Genomic DNA, 18,414 nt, shown 5'->3' with positions numbered 1-18,414 from the left:
AGTCACCCTGCACTAGAATAGTCTCTGGAGACGACAGAGCAGATCCAAGTAACCACAGAACTCAAACTACGTCTGGTAGATCCAGATCATCTCAGGAAGAGGCTGAAGGGGGATAAACCAGAAAATTTTAATTTTTACCTGTAAAATCTTATTTCTGAAGCCATGGTGGATGTTGGGATTATGGGTATGGTGGGGATTGGAGGACCCAGGCATCATGGAGTTAACTTCTGGAGTTAGGCTCCTCCTACCCTATTCCCCCCTGTCCTCAGGAACTAGTAAAACTTAACAAGCTGAGTAACTGGTATAGGAGAGAAGACCACACAGAGGAACACGCACCGAGCACAAGCATAACACTCCCCTGACTGTGTCCAAAGCTAGCAGGACTCTGCCCAGACAGAGGTGTAAGGGCAGGTGCCCAGTATCCAACATGGCTTCAGAGAAAAGGATTTTACAGGTAAGACAAAAATCTTCTTTGGTACTTGTGTAATATCTGGGCGTCCGATTTTGTGATTGTATGCCTTACCTTAAGGCATACAATCAGATGCGATGCGATTCGATGCGATTTTGCATAGGATTCAATGTTAAGAAGGTCCTGTTCATTTCCCCACTATCCAAGTGGGCATAGAGTTGATTTTATATAGCGTGGCGAGCGGACACATATTTCTTAAAAAGTATTCTGTGTCCGCTCGCCACAGGTTTATATCCAACTCCATGCCCACTTGGATAGTGGGGAAAGGAAAAGGACCCCTTTTTCCCATTGAATTCTATGTTAAAATGGACTCAGACCATTTTAACATTGAATCCTATGGAAAAATCTTGACCATCGCATACGATTTTGTCGCATGCGATGCGATCCGATTTCTAAATCGGACGCCCAGATACTACATAAGTACCTCTTCTTTTTGACTTTCAGCCCATGGTGGATTCTGGGACTATGGGATGTCACAAAGCTGTCCCTTTATGGCTGGGAACGCTCCAGAGCTGTATTGAAGAGCCCTCACCTGAAAGCAGCATCTGCTGAGGCAAAGGTGTCAAAAAAGGGATTTTTGTAAGAACTTACCGTTCGAATCCCTTTCTCTGATATGGTCCTGGTGACACAGCTCAACATTGGGATGTAGGAGGGTCCGCAGGAGCCAGGCACCTATCCTAAAGCTTTTGGAGGGTAGGCTCCTCCCTTTTGCATCCCAGACTCCTCAGTTCAATCTTTCAAAGCCACTGGAATACATTAACTCAGTACAAACGCCTGCACATATTATATGCACAATTTCAAAAAATAACTTTTCAACCATATATAACATGAAACATCATGAACCTGGCATACTTACTGAGCGTAAGGGAGGGATCGCTGTGTCACCAGGACCATATCAGAGAAAGGTATTCGAACGGTAAGTTCTTACAAAAATCCCTTTTTCTCTTTCAATGATCCTGGTGACACAGCTCAACATTGGGACGTTCCAGAGCCGGTCCTTTGGGTGGGTACGCTCAGGTCTGCAGCTCCCATCACTGCTCGCCCGAATGATGCGTCCTCCGACGCGAACTCATGGAACCTATAGAATTTGGCAAACGTATGAACAGATGACCAAGTGGCAGCCCTGCAAACCTGCTCAGCTGTGGCCCCATGGCGAACCGCCCACGAGGTGGCGACCGACCTGGTGGTATGCGCATTAATCCTGGCTGGCACAGGCCTACCAACCTTAGTATATGCAAAGGCAATTACAGAACGCAACCACCTAGCAATGGTCTGCTTAGAGGCAGGCCAACCAATCTTGTGCACATCATACAAGACTAGCAAAGTGTAAGTCTTCCTGACACCCTTCACCCTGTCCACATAAATGCGCAAGGCGCGCACAACATCCAAATTCCTCAATTTGTCCCTTTTCCTTGAACCCTCTGGGGGTTGAAACACAGGTAGAACTATCTCCTGATTTAAATGAAAAGCAGAGACTGCTTTTGGTAAAAATTGGGGTACTGTTCGAAGGACAGCCCTATCATGAAATATAAGGAAGGGAGACTTGCAGGACAATGCTCCCAACTCCGATACTCTCTTTGCTGACGCAACCGCCAACAAAAACAGCTCAAAAGGCGCCTTTTGAAGACACTCCAGAACCAGAGATAAATCCCATGGAGCCACTGGTTGTTTGTAGGGAGGTTTCAATCGAGAAACCCCCTGCAGGAAGGTCTGCACCTCCGGTAACAATGCTATCCTCTTCTGAAAATAAATAGACAAGGCCGAGATCTGTACCTTGAGTGACTGAAGGCTTAACTCAGTTGAGAAGCCATCCTGCAAAAACTCCAGCAATTTAGACAATCGAAATCGCGTTGTGTGCAACTTCTGCCTTTCACACCACCGAATATAGGTCTTCCAGACCATATAATAGTTTGCAGAAGAGACTGACTTCCTAGCTTTTATCATGGTGTTAACCACAGCCTCCGAGAACCCCTTGTTCTTCAAGATGGCGGTCTCAACAGCCAAGCCGTCAAATTTAGCCGAGCTGAATCCAGGTGATTGAACGGCCCTTGGTTTAACAGGTCTGACCTCAGAGGTAGACACCACGAGTCCACAGACAATCTCTGAAGCCTCGAGTTCCAGGACCTCCTTGGCCAATCTGGGGCCACCAGAATCAACAGAATTGCCTGGGCCTGGACTCTTTTCAATACTCTCGCCAGCATTGGAAACGGTGGGAAGACATAAAGCAGATTCCCCTCCCAGGGGATGGTCATAGCATCCACTGCTTCGGCTCGTGGATCTCTTGTCCTGGCATAAAACCTGGGAACCTGATGATTGAACCGTGATGCCATAAGGTCCACTTCCGGAGTTCCCCACTTCAATGTGATTTGATGAAAAACCTGTGGGTTCAGGCTCCATTCCCCTTCCAGCAGCTCCTCCCTGCTCAGGAAAACGGCCTCTATGTTCTCCACCCCTGGGATGAATATTGCTGACAACGATGGAACATTCTGTTCCGCCCACAAGAAGATCCGGGAAACCTCCCACATGGCCAGCTTGCTGCGTGTGCCTCCCTGATGATTCAGGTATGCCACAGCCGTGGCGTTGTCGGTCTGAATCCTTAAAGGAAGACCCTGCAATCTTTCTCCTGCCAGAGATATCACCTTCCACACAGCCCGCAGTTCCAGGATATTGATCGGCAAGGCAGACTCCTCCGAGGTCCATAAGCCCTGCAGGCGCAGCTCCAAAACCACTGCCCCCCCAGCCCCTGAGACTGGCGTCGGTAGTGACTACCAGCCAGTCCCAGGACTGCAGAGACCGACCCCACTGAAGGGAATCCACCTCCATCCACCATTGTAGGGAAGACCGAGTTTCTGGAGACAACACTATGTGCTCTAACTTCATGGTCTGAGTATTCCCCGACCAAGACGTCAGGATGTTCCACTGGAACACTCGAGAGTGGAACCTGGCGAACTGTAACGTCTCGAAAGACGCCACCATCTTCCCCAACAGTTTGAGACACCTTCAACCGAAGGGTTCTGAGACCCGAGGGTCTCCCGGACCAAGGAGGCCAGGTCCCTGGCCTTTGTCTCTGGTAGGAATACCCGATGTAGATGGGTATCCAGGACAACTCCCAGAAACTGGAGTCTCTGTGACGGCACTAACTGAGACTTTTGTAAATTTAAAAGCCAACCGTGAGCCTGTAAAAACTTGATGGCTTCTGCCAAGTGACTCTGTAACCTTTCCTCCGACTCTCCATATTTGGACGACCTGCTGTTCAAAGCAATCACAGTGATTCCTCTCAGTCGGAGCACCGCCGCCATTACTGACATTATTTTGGTGAATACCCTTGGCGCTGTAGCCAGACCGAAGGGCAACGCCTGGAATTGCAAATGCAGATCTCCTATCGCAAACCTCAAGAGAGCCTGATGTTCTGGATGGATAGGCACATGCAGATATGCGTCCTGGACATCCATGGACGCCAAAAAGTCTCCCTGGTCCAGACTTAGCAGCATTGACCATAGAGATTCCATTTTGAAATGGTCTACCCACAGATGGAGATTCAAGGACTTTAGATTTAGGATTGGTCGGAAAGACCCGTCTGGTTTGGGCACCAAAAACAGAGTGGAATAAAAACCTTTCTTCCACTCCGCTCGTGGGACCGGGATAACCACACCCTTCTCTAAGAGGGATTGAGCCGCCCCCAAAAGAGCAGTAGGGAGCCGAGACTCCTTTGGCAGTGGAGTAGAAATGAATCTTCTCGGAGGAAGACCTTTGAAGGGAATTTTGTAACCCTGGGATATAATGTCTAGCACCCAGGAATCTCGGTCCAACAATGCCCACGCGTCCCTGAACCATCTCAGACGCGCCCCCCCCACCTTGACCACCGCCGGGAGATTCCCCAGGTAGTCATGCGGAGGGCTTGTCCTCTCCTTTGGTGCTCGGTTTCTTATGAAAGGAACCGAATTTAGACTTTGGGGCCTTGCCCCTGGAGGACTGAAACTTTCCCCTAAAAGACTGTCCTCGAAAGGACGCACCCCCTCTAGGGGAGGGCCGAAAGGACGGCCTAAAGGCAGAAAACCTTGAATTCTGCTTAGCAGCAGGAGCCGGCAGGAAGGTACTTTTACCACCTGTGGCCTGCTTAATAATCTCTTCCAGTTCTGAACCAAACAACAGCTTTCCTTTAAAAGCTAATGCCTCTAAGGCCTTCTTAGACTCGTTATCCGCCTCCCAGGCTTTAAGCCAAAGCACTCTCCTGGCATTGACGGACACAGTGGACACTCTGGAAGCCATTTTGAGAGCTTCCTCCTCAGCCTCAAGCACATACTCCGCAGCTGCTTTAAGCTTCTCAGCAAGCAACAACACACAAGGGTCAGCATGTAAAATAGTACACAGGTCATTGACCCACACAATCATGGCCTTAGAGACCCAGGCTGATGCTATAAGAGGGCGTAAAGTGTAGCCCACTCCTTCAAATATTGCCTTGAGGTTACCCTCCAGCTTCTTGTCTACGGGGTCCTTAAAGGCTGCTCCCCCCTGCACTGGTAGCACCGTGGCTTTTGATAACCGTGCCACAGAAGCATCTACCACTGGAACTTTCTCCCAGAGGTCTGCATGAACCTCAGGCATGGGGTACAGACTTAAGAATCTCTTAGGCATCAGCAGCCTTTTATCGGGCGTTTTCCAAGCCCCTTCCAATAAATCCTGTAAACCTTCATCTGCAGGGAAGGTAACAGCTTCCTTACGCTGCCGTTTAAAAACACCTTTTGGAGGAGTTTTATCTTCCACAGACAAATTCAAAGCCTGTTTTACAGCAGTAATCAAATCCTCCACCCCTGCGGCAGAGGAATCCTCAGAGTCATCACCCTGATCCCAGGGTATGTCTGTGTACTCTCCTTCCTCTTCAGCAACAAGCAATGGCACTGAATAAGACCTTTTAGGGGTCCCCATAGTGTCACCATCAAATTTGTCTAACAAATCATTAAACCTGCTGATCCCCTTTGCAGTATCCTGTATAATCTGTAAGAAGCCAGAATCTGCCTGGGTCAGAGGCAAGGAGCCAGAGGACTGCTGAGATGATGAACTAGGTCTCGGGGAAGCTACCAACACATCACTCTGCCTGTCCAGCAATTGCACTAAGGCATTAACAGACCTGCCCAGGGCACTGGCCCACACAGGCTCCGATTGCTCTACCCTCTGGGGTTCACTTCCCATGGGTCTCACAGCAGCGCAAGCAATACACAAGCCCCCCTTGGCCATCTGCTCAGGGACAAATTTCAGTGTACAAACACTGCAAGAGCTCAATGTACTAAGGGCTCCCTCCCCCAAAGCCACAGACTGTTGCTCAGACCTGATGTTCTCAATTAACACAGTCACAGCATTAAATGTACATACATTATATACAGAACCAATATATTCAGTTAACACAGTCACATCGCACAATGTACAGGCGTTTTATACAGAGCCAATGCACCCAGTCACTTATCTGTCTGATGGTTTCAGATGTGGGGAAAGCGATGCCCAGGAAATCCAAACAGGATCTGTCAGCCAGCTCAGCTCCGCTGCAAGCGTTCCGAATGGTGCCAAAACAGACTGAGGGAAGAGACCAAGTCCCTGCTGCTGCGGGGTCCGTGACTTTTGGCGCCAACCACCCCCAGACAGCCGCTCCCATTACCGGATCTCCAAGTTCCAGTGTCTCCCCCTCAGCTGGAGACCACTTGGAACATGCCTGTAACACACTGCTGTCCTCTCATATAGGAGCTCAGTGTTTAAGCTCCGCAGAAAATGGCCGCCGCCATCACGGAGCGCCTGTCCCCCATGATCCCCACCTAGCGTGAAGCCGGTTTCATAGCGCTCCGGAGCCCAGGCAGCTTCTTAATAGAAGCTGTAAGCACTGCACAGGGAGGCCAGACAGCGTCTCCCCTGTGCACAGCGAGCTGACAGGACGCGCTTCTGTCAGCTCCTGCTGCGCTAGCAGTGTGAGGATTCTCTATGAGAATCCTCACACTGTGCCTACCTAGCTAGTGTAAAAGTTAATAAAATAATAAAAACCCTAACTAACTCTACTCCTTCGGCTGCTCCAGCAGCCCTTTAGAATAGCACCCACTCCAGTGGGCACCTAACATGAACTGAAGAGTCTGGGATGCAGAAGGGAGGAGCCTACCCTCCAAAAGCTTTAGGATAGGTGCCTGGCTCCTACGGACCCTCCTACATCCCAATGTTGAGCTGTGTCACCAGGACCATTAAAAGAGAAATTATAGAATTTGATGAACATATGCACAGAAGCCCACGTGGATGCTCTGCAGGAAAGACTGGTGGGCGGTGCCCACGAAGCACCAACAGACCAAGTGGAGAAGGCCTTCACTGAAACTGGCATGAGTTTCCCCACCAACAGATTGGCCTGGCAAATGGTGAGACACAACTAGTGAGCCAAGGCCTGTTTTGCGACAGGCCAGACTCTCTTATGTACATCATAAAGTACGAAAACTCAGGTTTGCTAAAGGAGTGGTCAAACGCACATAAATACGCAGGGCCCTGACCACAACCAACGTCTCCAAAGAATCAGAGACTGAAGAACAAAGTTATGGAGAAAAAATGGTACAAAAATTTACCTGGTTCCAGTCACATCCATAGGCAGAAATCTTTTCTAGTTTGTAATACCGCTCTGTCCTCATGGAACACTAAAAAGGGTGAGTGATGAGCGAGGGCCCCTAAGTTTGAAACTCTACGAGCAGAGGAAATGGCCAAAAAAATCTTCCATGTGATACATGGAATCCAATGGCTCAAAATGGAGTTCCCTGAAGTTTATGAAGGACTAGTGACAAATCCCACGGATGCATCAATGGCTGCACCAGAAGTTGAAGGTGTAGCACCCCCTGCAAAAAAGTATGAATTGTGAAAGAAGCTTCCACTTGTCATTGAAACAACATAGAGACGGTTGAGACCTGGACCTTCAAGGAGGAACAATGAAGGCCCAAGTCCAAACCTCTTTGCAGGAACTCCAGAACACTGGAGAGTCCATAGACCTTTGGGTCATAGCATTTGAAGCGCCCCATTGGAAGAACCGTTGCCAAACCCTATGATAAATCCTGGCAGAGATTGACCACTCAACAGCCACCCCAAATTCAATTTGAGGAGATCCAGGTGATGACAAAGTCCATGAGACTATAGGTCCGGCGAAAGTGGGAGATGGTTTGGAGGGGCAACCAGCAGTCTGAGAAGTTCCACGTACTCAGACAATCTGGAGCCACCCGAATGGTGGTCACAGTCTCATTTTTCAGCCGACCCAATACTGGTATAAGAATAGCAATGAGAGGAAAGCTGTATACCATTTGGAATGGCCAAGGTGCTGAGAGGACATCCAAAAAGCATAATTCTGGATCCCTGGGTCCAAGAGCTGTACATGTGTAGCTGCCTGGAGGCCATTATGTCCACCAGAGGTTGACCCCAGCATTTTGTCAAGAGGTAAAATACCTCTGGGTGAAGCAACCATTCTCCTGAATGGACATCTTGTAGACTCAGGAATTAGTTCAAGACTACTGGGATGTACACTGCCGATAGGGAGGGAAGAAACTGTTCCACCCACCTGAGAATCATAGTGACTTCTCCCATGGTGGTGCAACTCATGGTCCTGCCCTGGTAATTTATATAAGCACAGCTGGCATATTGTCTGTTTATATCTTCACTGGCCTGTTGTGGAGCATTGGTTCCATCTGCCGAAGAGCACAGTAGATTGCCTGTAATTCCAAGAGGTTAATGGGCAGGCACATGTCGTGGCTTGCTCATAAACCCTGAAAGGAACGATCTTCCACCTCTCCCCAACCTCGGAGACTGGCGAATGTGGTCAGCAGAATCTAGTAGTTAATTGCAAAGGTGCGACCCATGCTGGGATGAGAAGGTTTGAGCCACCATAGGGAAGAGAGGCAAATGAAGGTAGCATTTGGGTCTTGAGGTGGAAGTGAGAGCGACTCCACTGATGGAGCAGCTCCAGCTGTAGTGGTTTGGAGTGAAACTGTCAAAATTCGACCAGTTCGAAGCAGGACACTAGGTTTCCTAACACCCACATGCACAGATGAATCTAAACCCTGCTGTGTTTCAGAAAAGAAGGAATCATCTCCCAGAGCTCTGTCCTCTTGTCTGCTGGTAGGTAGACCCTCTGCGCAGGGGTATCAAGCAATGTTAAAAAATAAAGCACTGTTGTGGATGGGGTTATACTGTATTTCTGACAGTTTATTATTCATCTGTGGGATTGTAGCAGATCCTGTAAGAGGTAGAGATGACTTTGCAGATCCTTTGGAGACTGCACTAGCAGAAGGGGGTCATCCAGATAAGGTAGAACACAAGTTCCTTGTAGGTGTAGTTGGGCAGCCATCACCTTTGTGAAGACTCACTGCACTGTGTACAGCCTTGAACTGGTAATGCCTGTCTCTCACCATAAAGCAAAGAAATACTGGTGACATTGACATATTGGAATGTGGAGATAGGCGTCCTGAATGTCTAAAGAAGCCATGAAGTCTCCTGGTTCCAAATTCTGAAGAATGGATCAAAGAGGCTCCATTTTGAATTTGGGTAATCTCTGGAACAGGTTGCGCTGTTTCATGTTGAGAATGCTGTGGAATACCCACTGGGCTTCCACACCAAGAAAAAATTTGAAGAGAAACCTTGTCCGTGATGAGAAGGGGGACAGGGGTGATCATTGCAGTCTGCAGAAGGGAAGAAATGGCGGACTAAAGGGAAGAAGCCTTGGCGGCATCTGGCAGGCAGACCGGTGGTAACAAATTGGTTAGAATAAAAAATTAAAGGGCGTAGTCAAAAAATACCATGTCTAACACACAGGAATTGTTTGTGGAGGTCTGTTATACATTGTCTGTCCAGGAACCGACCACCTACCCTGGAAACCCCCAGGGTTGGACTTCCAGCATGATAAAAACAGCTTGTCATCTTGCTAAAGGGCCTGATTGGTCAATAAGCACTAGGTCGGCATGACATTGAAATGAGAGACACAGGAAAAGGTCAGCATGCGTTTTTCACGGTTTTTGATGTCTATGTCAACACTGACATTGTAAAAGTTTTAAATACACATGCGGGTCCTTCCCGGTAATAAGGGAGATTCCAGTGGAGATGGCTTCATCCAATCAGGGCTGGGACTCCCCTCAACCAATCAGCTCATCCCTGATTGGATGTAGCTGTCTCCACTAGAATTTCACCCAGTATTGGGGAGGCCCGCATGTGTGTGCAGCTCCTCAAGTCCGGATGTCAGGCAAATTTTTTTTAAATCCCCTGTATACACAACTGGAGAAAAGGTTTGATCAGTGGGGGAGACTGGCAAGGTGAGTATGTGTATATTTGTATGTATGAATGTGTGTATGGATGTATTAATGTTCATTCGAGCACCCGCCAACTTTGAAAACCTGTGCAGTTCCTCTTCCCTGCCTGGGGTGTCGCTGGCTGCTGCAGTGCTTCTACCACAGTGTGGTCTGTATATCAGCACTGATCTGCAAACCAGACCTGTGCTAGAAATAGCACAGCAGACAGCGACAACCCAGGCAGGGAAGAGGAACTGCATGGGTTTTCAAAGTTGGCGGGTGCTAGAATGAACACTAATGTATGATATTAAAGTTGTGGTTCTCCAAGAACCTACATGAGGGGGGCGAAGCTTGCCGGGACCTGGAGAATTGCGGAAGTTGTACCGATATTTAAAAAAGGAAAAAGCAATGACCCAGCAAGTGTGATCTTAACGCCAATCACAGGGAAATGGTTTGAGGGAATTTTAAAAGATGGTATCCCAGAATACCTATAAATGAATCACATAATCACTAGTCATCAACATGGGTGTGTAAAGAATCATTCATGCCAAACTAACCCAGTACATTTTATGAGGAAATTAGCAGGAACCTGGATCATGGAACACTGGGCGGACTTCTCGGTCAGGCGCCATCTTTTTTGCCGTGATGGATTGCACCTGAACGAGGAGGGGGCTGCGGTGCTGGGGGGAAGGATGGTTAGAGGGTTGGAGGAGATTTTAAACTAGGCGACGGGGGGGTGGGGGCAGCAAGACATTATGGGACCATCAGGGAGAGAAGCCGGACTGGGATCAGGAAGCATATGGGGGAAGGAGATGGGGGGGGGGACGGAGACATAGACAAAGCCCTGGGACATAACAAGGGTATAATCGGGGGTAACTCTCAGGGTGCATCAGGAATGTCATGTAATAAAATGTTATGTTGTAACAGTCACGTTACCCCATTACAGTTCTTAGGTACAGATGATCTTAGTATACGGGAAGGAGGGAATGACAGAGGAAGAATTCCCGGAACTATGGAGAGGGCAGGCAGTGTGCATGGTGGGGAGGCCTGTAGAGAGTCTATTGAAGGGGAGAGGGGAAAGAGGAAGCTAGTAAAGAATTCAAATGGGTCCTGGGGTGAAACTAATCACAATATTAGAGCCATATCTAAAAATAAACATAAATTAAAATGCTTACTGGCTAATGCAAGAAGCTTAGTGAGTAAAATCGGGGAGCTTGAAACGGTGATCAGTAGGGATGACTACGACATCATTGGTATTACAGAAACATGGTGTAATGAGTCGCATGACTGGGCATTAAACATGGAGGGATATACACTCTACAGGAAAGACAGGGAAAATAGAAGGGGCGGGGGTGTGTGCCTATATGTAAATAATAACTTAACATCATGTGAGAAAAATATGAGCACAGACCTGGAAGACGACAACTCAGAGACAGTGTGGGCAGAGATAACCGACAATAATAAGAAACCAAAAAACAAATTTATAATAGGGGTATGCTATAGACCACCAAATATAAATGAAAGGGAAGAGTCTCTTCTTTTAAACCAAATCAAACAAGCATCAAATCAGGGTCAGGTATTAATTATGGGGGATTTTAATTTACCCGACATTGATTGGGAAAACGAAACAGGTAAATCAGCAAGAAGCAATGGGTTCTTAAGCTTACTTAAAGACCAGTTTATTACACAAACGGTAGAAACTCCAACTCGTGATGAGGCGCTCTTGGACTTAGTATTAACAAATAACACAGACTTAGTTTCAAACACAAAAGTAATTGAACAATTAGGGAATAGTGATCACAATATGGTTTCACTGGAAATCAACTTCAGTAAATTACATCAAAAAGGATCTGCAAAAATACTAAACTTCAGAAAAGCGAACTTTGAATTATTCAGGGAAGCCCTTACAGGAATTGGGTGGGAAACGGTTATGGAGGGAAAAAATGCAGAGGAAATGTGGGATACTCTAAAAAAGGTGCTTGATTCACTAACTATTGAATACATTCCTAAAGTAATTAAAGGTAAATTCAACAAAAAAAAGCCACCATGGTTGGACAAAGAAGTAAGGTCAGCTATCAACAATAAAACCAGAGCCTTTAAATTCTATAAAAATAACTTGAATGAGGAGGCGTTCGCAAAATACAAAGAATCAAACAAAACTTGTAAAGGGGTAATCAAAGCAGCTAAAATATTATATGAAGAGTGCATAGCCACTGAAAGCAAAACCAACCCAAAGAAGTTTTTTAAATACATAAATAGTAAACGTTTAATTAAGGAAAACATAGGCCCACTAACTGATACTAGTGGAAAAAGTGTTACTGAGGACAAGGGAAAAGCAAAACTGTTAAATGAGTTCTTCTCATCAGTATTTACTAAGGGAGAGCAGACTGTGGAACGAACATTTACCACAAACGGGACAAATAAGCCAGATCTCATTGTGGATTTCACGCCGAAGGAAATAATACTGAGGCTAAGCAAACTCAAAACAAATAAGTCACCAGGGCCAGATGGGATTCATCCGAGGGTATTAATGGAATTAAGGGATGAACTAGCTACCCCCCTACATTATATTTTTAGCAAGTCACTATCGTCAGGTATAGTACCAAAAGATTGGAGAATAGCAGAGGTAGTGCCAATATTCAAAAAAGGAAAAAAGGAAGATCCCGCTAATTACAGACCCGTTAGTTTAACATCAATTGTGGGTAAACTATTTGAAGGATTTTTAAGGGATGGTATCCAGGAATATTTAGATAATCACCGTCTACTCAGTACTAACCAACATGGGTTCGTGAAAAATCGTTCATGCCAAACTAATCTACTAGGGTTCTATGAAGAGGTTAGCAAAAACCTCGATAATGGAAATGCTGTAGATGTGATTTTCCTAGATTTCGCTAAAGCATTTGATACTGTCCCACACAAGAGATTGATTAATAAAATGGAGAACCTAGGATTGGGTGAAAATATCTGCAGATGGGTAGGGAATTGGCTATGTAATAGAGAACAAAGAGTGGTTGTGAATGGTGCCGTATCAGATATGATACCGGTACTAAGTGGAGTGCCCCAGGGCTCGGTTTTGGGGCCCATTTTGTTTAACATTTTTATTAACGATATTGGGATAGGGTTACTCAGCAATGTATCCATCTTTGCGGACGATACAAAACTTAGCAAAGTCATCAAATCACCAGAAGATGTCACCATGCTTCAAAATGATCTTGCAATTCTAGATGAGTGGGCTAAAAAATGGAAGATGAGGTTCAATGTAGATAAATGTAAGGTTATGCACCTTGGGAGACACAACCAGTGTGCAAGTTACAACCTTAGCGGAGAGGAACTGGGTAATTCCATACTTGAAAAGGATCTAGGAGTCCAAATAGACAGCAATCTAGGATGTAGTGCCCATTGTAATGTAGCTACAAAAAAGGCCAACAAAATTCTGGCATGTATTAAGAGGGGAATGGAAACTAGGGACTCAAGGGTAATTATGCCACTATATAAAGCATTGGTGAGACCTCACCTAGAGTATGGAGTACAGTTCTGGGCCCCACACTATAAAAAGGACATCATAGAATTAGAAAAAGTCCAAAGGCGAGCAACAAAGCTTATTAGGGGAATGGAGAATTTAAGCTACGGGGAGAGATTAAGCAATTTGGGACTATTTACATTAGAAAAGAGACGTTTAAGGGGGGACATGCTCAACATGTACAAGTATATCAAGGGCCAATATAAGGAACTGTCACACACCCTATTTTCTACTAGAAAGGAATCTAGGACGCGAGGGCATGAGTATAGATTAGAAGAAAAAAAGATTTCATTCAGCTAGTAGAAAGAATTTCTTTACGGTCAGAACAGTCAAACTCTGGAACTCTCTTCCCAGAGAGGTGGTAATGGCTGGCTCATTAAATGCGTTCAAGGCAAAGTTGGACAAACATTTACTGGAGAAAAACATCCATGGGTACAAATAAGAAATATAATTTGTCTGTAAAATACCAGAACCTACCAAATCAGCAATGGATATCTATACCAGGTTGAACTAGATGGACGCAAGTCTTTTTTCAGCCTTACCTACTATGTAACTATGTAACTATGTAACCTAGACATTGGCAATGCTGTAGATGAGGTATTCCTGGATTTTGCAAAGGCATTCGACACTGAGGCACATACAAAGCTGGAGAGCAGAGGGTGGTGGTAAACGGTGCATTTTCAAGTTGGATACCAGTACTAAGTGAAGTACCACAGGGTTCGGTGTTAGGGCCTCTTCTATTTAACATTCATTAATGATATAGAGCATTGGTTCCAACCTTTTTTGTCTCCCGTACCCCTTGTTTAGGATTTTCATTCATGAGCACCCCCCTGGCCTCATTTGAAGGGTGTGGCTTAACAGAGGCAAGTCATACTGGCAATGACGAGAAAAAAAAAAAGTGCAACCACTTGACCACAATATAAGCTCAGCCCATTCTGCGGACAGCATATAAAATAACAGAACACTGTCAAATCTTTATTACTGAAGCAACAGACATTCCAATGGATCACGTTAGCTTTCCAATAGTGCCAGATACACATATGCCCCCAAAAGTCCCAGATACACATATGCTCCAATGGTGCCAGGTATGCCCCCACAGTGCCAGAAACAGGAATGCCACCACGGTGCCAGGTATGACCCCATGGTACTGGGTATGCGCCCACAGTGCCATCAATGCCCCTATAGTGCCAGCAACAAGTATGCCCCACAGTGCCAGCAATGCCCCACAGTGCCAGCAACAAGTGTGCCCCAGTGCCAGCAATGTCCCCACAGTGCCAGCAATAAATTTGCCCCCAGTGCCAGCAATAAATATGCCCCCACAGTGCCAGCAATATGGTATGCCCCCACAGTGCCAGCAATGCCCCCCACAGTGCCAAGAATAAATATGCCCCCACAGTGCCAGCAATATGGTATGCCCCCACAGTGCCAGCAATGCCCCCATAGTATTTCCCAGCAGCAGCACACTCACCATTGATGCTGCTGCCGGGGAGAGGACAGTCCAGTGTCCCCCTGCAGTCACTGTAGATGTCGCCCCTGCTTCTCTCAGGGAAGGAGAGTACAGCACACTGCGCATCTCTCCTTCCCTTCACTGTGACTGACTGGGCTGCCCGCCAATCAAAGTTCGCGGGCCGGCTCCTGATTTGCTGCCGGCCCGCAAGCTCTGATTGGCTGATGGGGGCCCAGTCACAGGGAAGCACGGTGAGGGGTAGGAGAGATGTGCAATGCACTCTCCTCCCCTCAGTCTCAGAAGCTGGCGCGGCGCGTCTGACTGCCGCAGCCGCCATTACAGGCCGGGCCACCGCATACCCCCGAGCGGGTGGACGTGTACCCCCAGGTGTACGCATACCACAGGTTGGGAACCACTGATATAGAGGATGGGATAGTAAGTAGAATCTTAAATCTTGCAAATGACACAAAAATGTGCAGGGTGGTTAGATTGGTTGAGGATGTCAACATTCTACAGTGGGACTTGACGAATGGAATGATACATGAGGTACAATGTAGATAAATGTAATGTTATGCATCTCAGAGGACAGAACCAGTGTGCGACTTATACAAACGGAGGAGAATTGGGCAAATCAGAATTGGAAATGGACCTAGGAGTCCAATTTGACATTGAACTAGGGTACCGTGCTCAGTGTCATGGTACAGCCACTAAGGCCAACAGGATACCAGGCTGTATAAGAAGGGGCATGGAAACAGAAGACAATGTAATTATTCCTCTGTACAGGGCACTGGTTAGACCTCCCCTGGATATTGGAGTGCAATTCTGGGCCCCACATTCTTTACATATACACATATATCAGGGGGGCAATATTGTAAACTATCAGGCAACCTCTTTACTCTGAGGTCGGACACTAGGACACGTGGGCATGCACTCAGACTACAGGAGAGGAGATTCCGTACCCTTAGAAGGAAAGGGTTATTTACAGTCAGGGCAGGTAAAGGTATGGACACTCTCCCAGGAAAGGTGGTGATGGCAGACACATTGAACACATATAAAATAAGGTTGGACAAACATCTACTGGAACAGAACATCCAGGGGTACAAATAATCACTATTCAGCCATAGTTGGAACAGACGGTAATACTAAAATGGGGATAACACATCTAGTCCATTCCACCTAACAGCTCCTGTATAAGGATGAACTTGATGGATGCAATTCTGTTTTGTAACCTCTACTACTATGTTACTATGTAGTCCGACAGCACAACCCGGTGTTGTTGTTGTTATTGTTGTACACCAATAAATAAACATGGCACCCACTGCCCAGGGGGACCGGGGACTGCCCCGGGCTTCAGCCCTGGACAGGTGAAGCCTGGGGAGAGCCCTTTATTCAGGTGGTCCCCACTCGCACAGGGACCTTGTACATGGGGTGATGCTCTGACCAGGGGAACTTATATAAAGTGTCCCCCGCTGTGACATCATTCTACTAGCTGTTGGAGCCCGGTGCTGGTTACAAAATACAGGGGACTCCTACTCCATTTGTTCCCCATATTACTGGAATCAGGACCGTTACAAGAGCCCAGTGCTGGATTAAATGCGGCAGGACCCCCTCACTTTGATGTTTTGAATGTGAAAACATCGGAATACGATGTTTTGGAAATGCGATATATTTGTCACGGCAAAACGTACAATTGTTACCGCAGATCACTCACTATTACATATGTGATTTGCAGAACACACGCACTTATGGCCATTTATTAACCCAAAATAATTACACCCTATTACTTCTCACCCATTGTCCTCATTACTCTGCACTGACGGAGGAGAATATAGTAGAGGAAGACTGTAGATAAAGAACAAGAAGAATAGGAATCTACAACACTAAAAAAGTGATATAAGTGAGATTCCAAAGAAGAAAAAGCAGCACTCACAATTCACACACTGCAAACTCACACTCAAAATAACAGATGGGAAAAACTATTCCGCAGCCGACTAGTATGGCAACCTAAACACCTAGAACATTTCCCAAAGGGCAACAGGGAGAATAGAGAATAACAAGCGTGGCTTGGATCTAAAATAATTTTAGTAGCCTTAACTTTACCCCTTTTTGCACTCACCTGTGCTGGTATCTGTAGGGATTTCCTCCTCCTTACGCTGCTGGTCACCCCTCATATACGTCTCTTCTCCTCCCTCTGTACCTTCTTCCTTATTATCAGTCACATCCGTCTCTTCTTCTCCCTCTGTATCTTCTACCTTAATATCAGTCACATCCGTCTCTTCTTCTCCCTCTGTATCTTCTGCCTTAATATCAGTCACATCCGTCTCTTCTTCTCCCTCTGTAGCTTCTACCTTAATATAAGTCACATCCGTCTCTTCTTCTCCCTCTGTATCTTCTGCCTTATTATCAGTCACATCCGTCTCTTCTTCTCCCTCTGTATCTTCTTCCCTAATATCAGGCACATCCGTCTCTTCTTCTTCTCCCTCTGTATCTTCTACCTTACTATCAGTCACATATGTCTCGTCTCCTAGATTTTCTGCCTTTAGATCAGCCAGATCTCCCTAAATAACCCAGAAAACAATAAAATATCAAAGTCTGATTAAATTAATTAAAATAGAACGTTGGTATATAATGTCCCATTCCCAGCAGTCTCCTCTCCGGTCACATCCCCCGGTGTTACTGTATAATATCCCATTCCCAGCATCCACTTCTCCGGTCACATCCCCGGTGTTACTGTATAATATCCCATTCCCAGCAGTCACCTCTCTGGTCACATCCCCCAGTGTTACTGTAGAAATGTCCCATTCCCAGCAGTCACCTCTCCGGTCACATCCCCGGTGTTACTCTATAATGTCCCATTCCCAGCAGTCACCTCTCCGGTCACATCCCCCGCTGTTATTGTATAATGTCCCATTCCCAGCAGTCACCTCTCCCATCACATCCCCCGGTTTTACTGTATAATGCTCCATTCCCAGCAGTCACATCCCCCGGTGTTACTGTATGATGTCCCATTCCCAGCAGTCACCTGTCGGGTCACATCCCCGGTGTTACTATATAATGTCCCATTCCCCACAGTCACCTCTCCGGTCACATCCCCCGGTGTTACTGTATAATGCCCCATTCCCAGCAGTCACCTCTCCGGTCACATCCCCCGGTGTTACTGTATAACGTCCCATTCCCAGCAGCCACCTCTCCAGTCACATCCCCCGGTGTTACTGTATAACGTCCCATTCCCAGCAGTCACCTCTCCGGTCACATCCCTCGGTGTTACTGTATAACGTCCCATTCCCAGCAGTCACCTGTGCGGTCACATCCCTCGGTGTAAATGTATAACGTCCCATTCCCAGCAGTCACCTGTGCGGTCACATCCCCAGTGTTACAGTATAATGTCCCATTCCCAGCAGTCACCTGTCCAGTCACATCCCCCCCGGTGTTACTGTATAATGTCCCATTCCCAGCAGTCACCTGTCCAGTCACATCCCCCCCGGTGTAACTGTATAACGCCCCATTCCCTGCAGTCACCTCTCTGGTCACATCCCCCGGTGTTACTGTATAACGTCCCATTCCCAGCAGTCACCTCTCCGGTCACATCCCCCGATGTTACTGTATAATATCCCATTCCCAGCAGTCACCTCTCCGGTCACATCCCCCGGTGTTACTGTATAATGTCCCATTCCCAGCAGTCACCTCTCCGGTCACA

At 46.8% G+C, this 18,414-nt stretch overlaps 2 protein-coding genes across 4 annotated transcripts in view; one reads left to right on the top strand and one right to left on the bottom strand.

The window, feature by feature from the left end:
- Nucleotides 1-18,414, top strand: part of LOC146009529 (uncharacterized) — a 208,487-nt gene that overhangs the window by 70,553 nt on the left and 119,520 nt on the right. The window lies entirely within an intron of this gene.
- The window catches only part of LOC146010072 (uncharacterized), a 50,235-nt gene that overhangs the window by 2,782 nt on the left and 29,039 nt on the right, over nucleotides 1-18,414 (bottom strand). For all 3 annotated transcript variants that reach the window (XM_083150951.1, XM_083150952.1, XM_083150950.1), the window contains one exon: nucleotides 16,834-17,275. In XM_083150951.1, coding sequence (XP_083007077.1) covers nucleotides 16,834-17,275 — 442 coding nt within the window. The remainder of the gene's footprint in view (nucleotides 1-16,833; nucleotides 17,276-18,414) is intronic.

This window comes from Crinia signifera, chromosome 6 (assembly GCF_055691185.1).
Source record: "Crinia signifera chromosome 6, ASM5569118v1, whole genome shotgun sequence".
In the NCBI taxonomy this organism is placed as follows: Eukaryota; Metazoa; Chordata; class Amphibia; order Anura; family Myobatrachidae; genus Crinia; species Crinia signifera.
The sequence above is the reverse complement of the archived record's forward strand: the minus strand, read 5'-3'. Positions and strand labels throughout refer to the sequence as shown.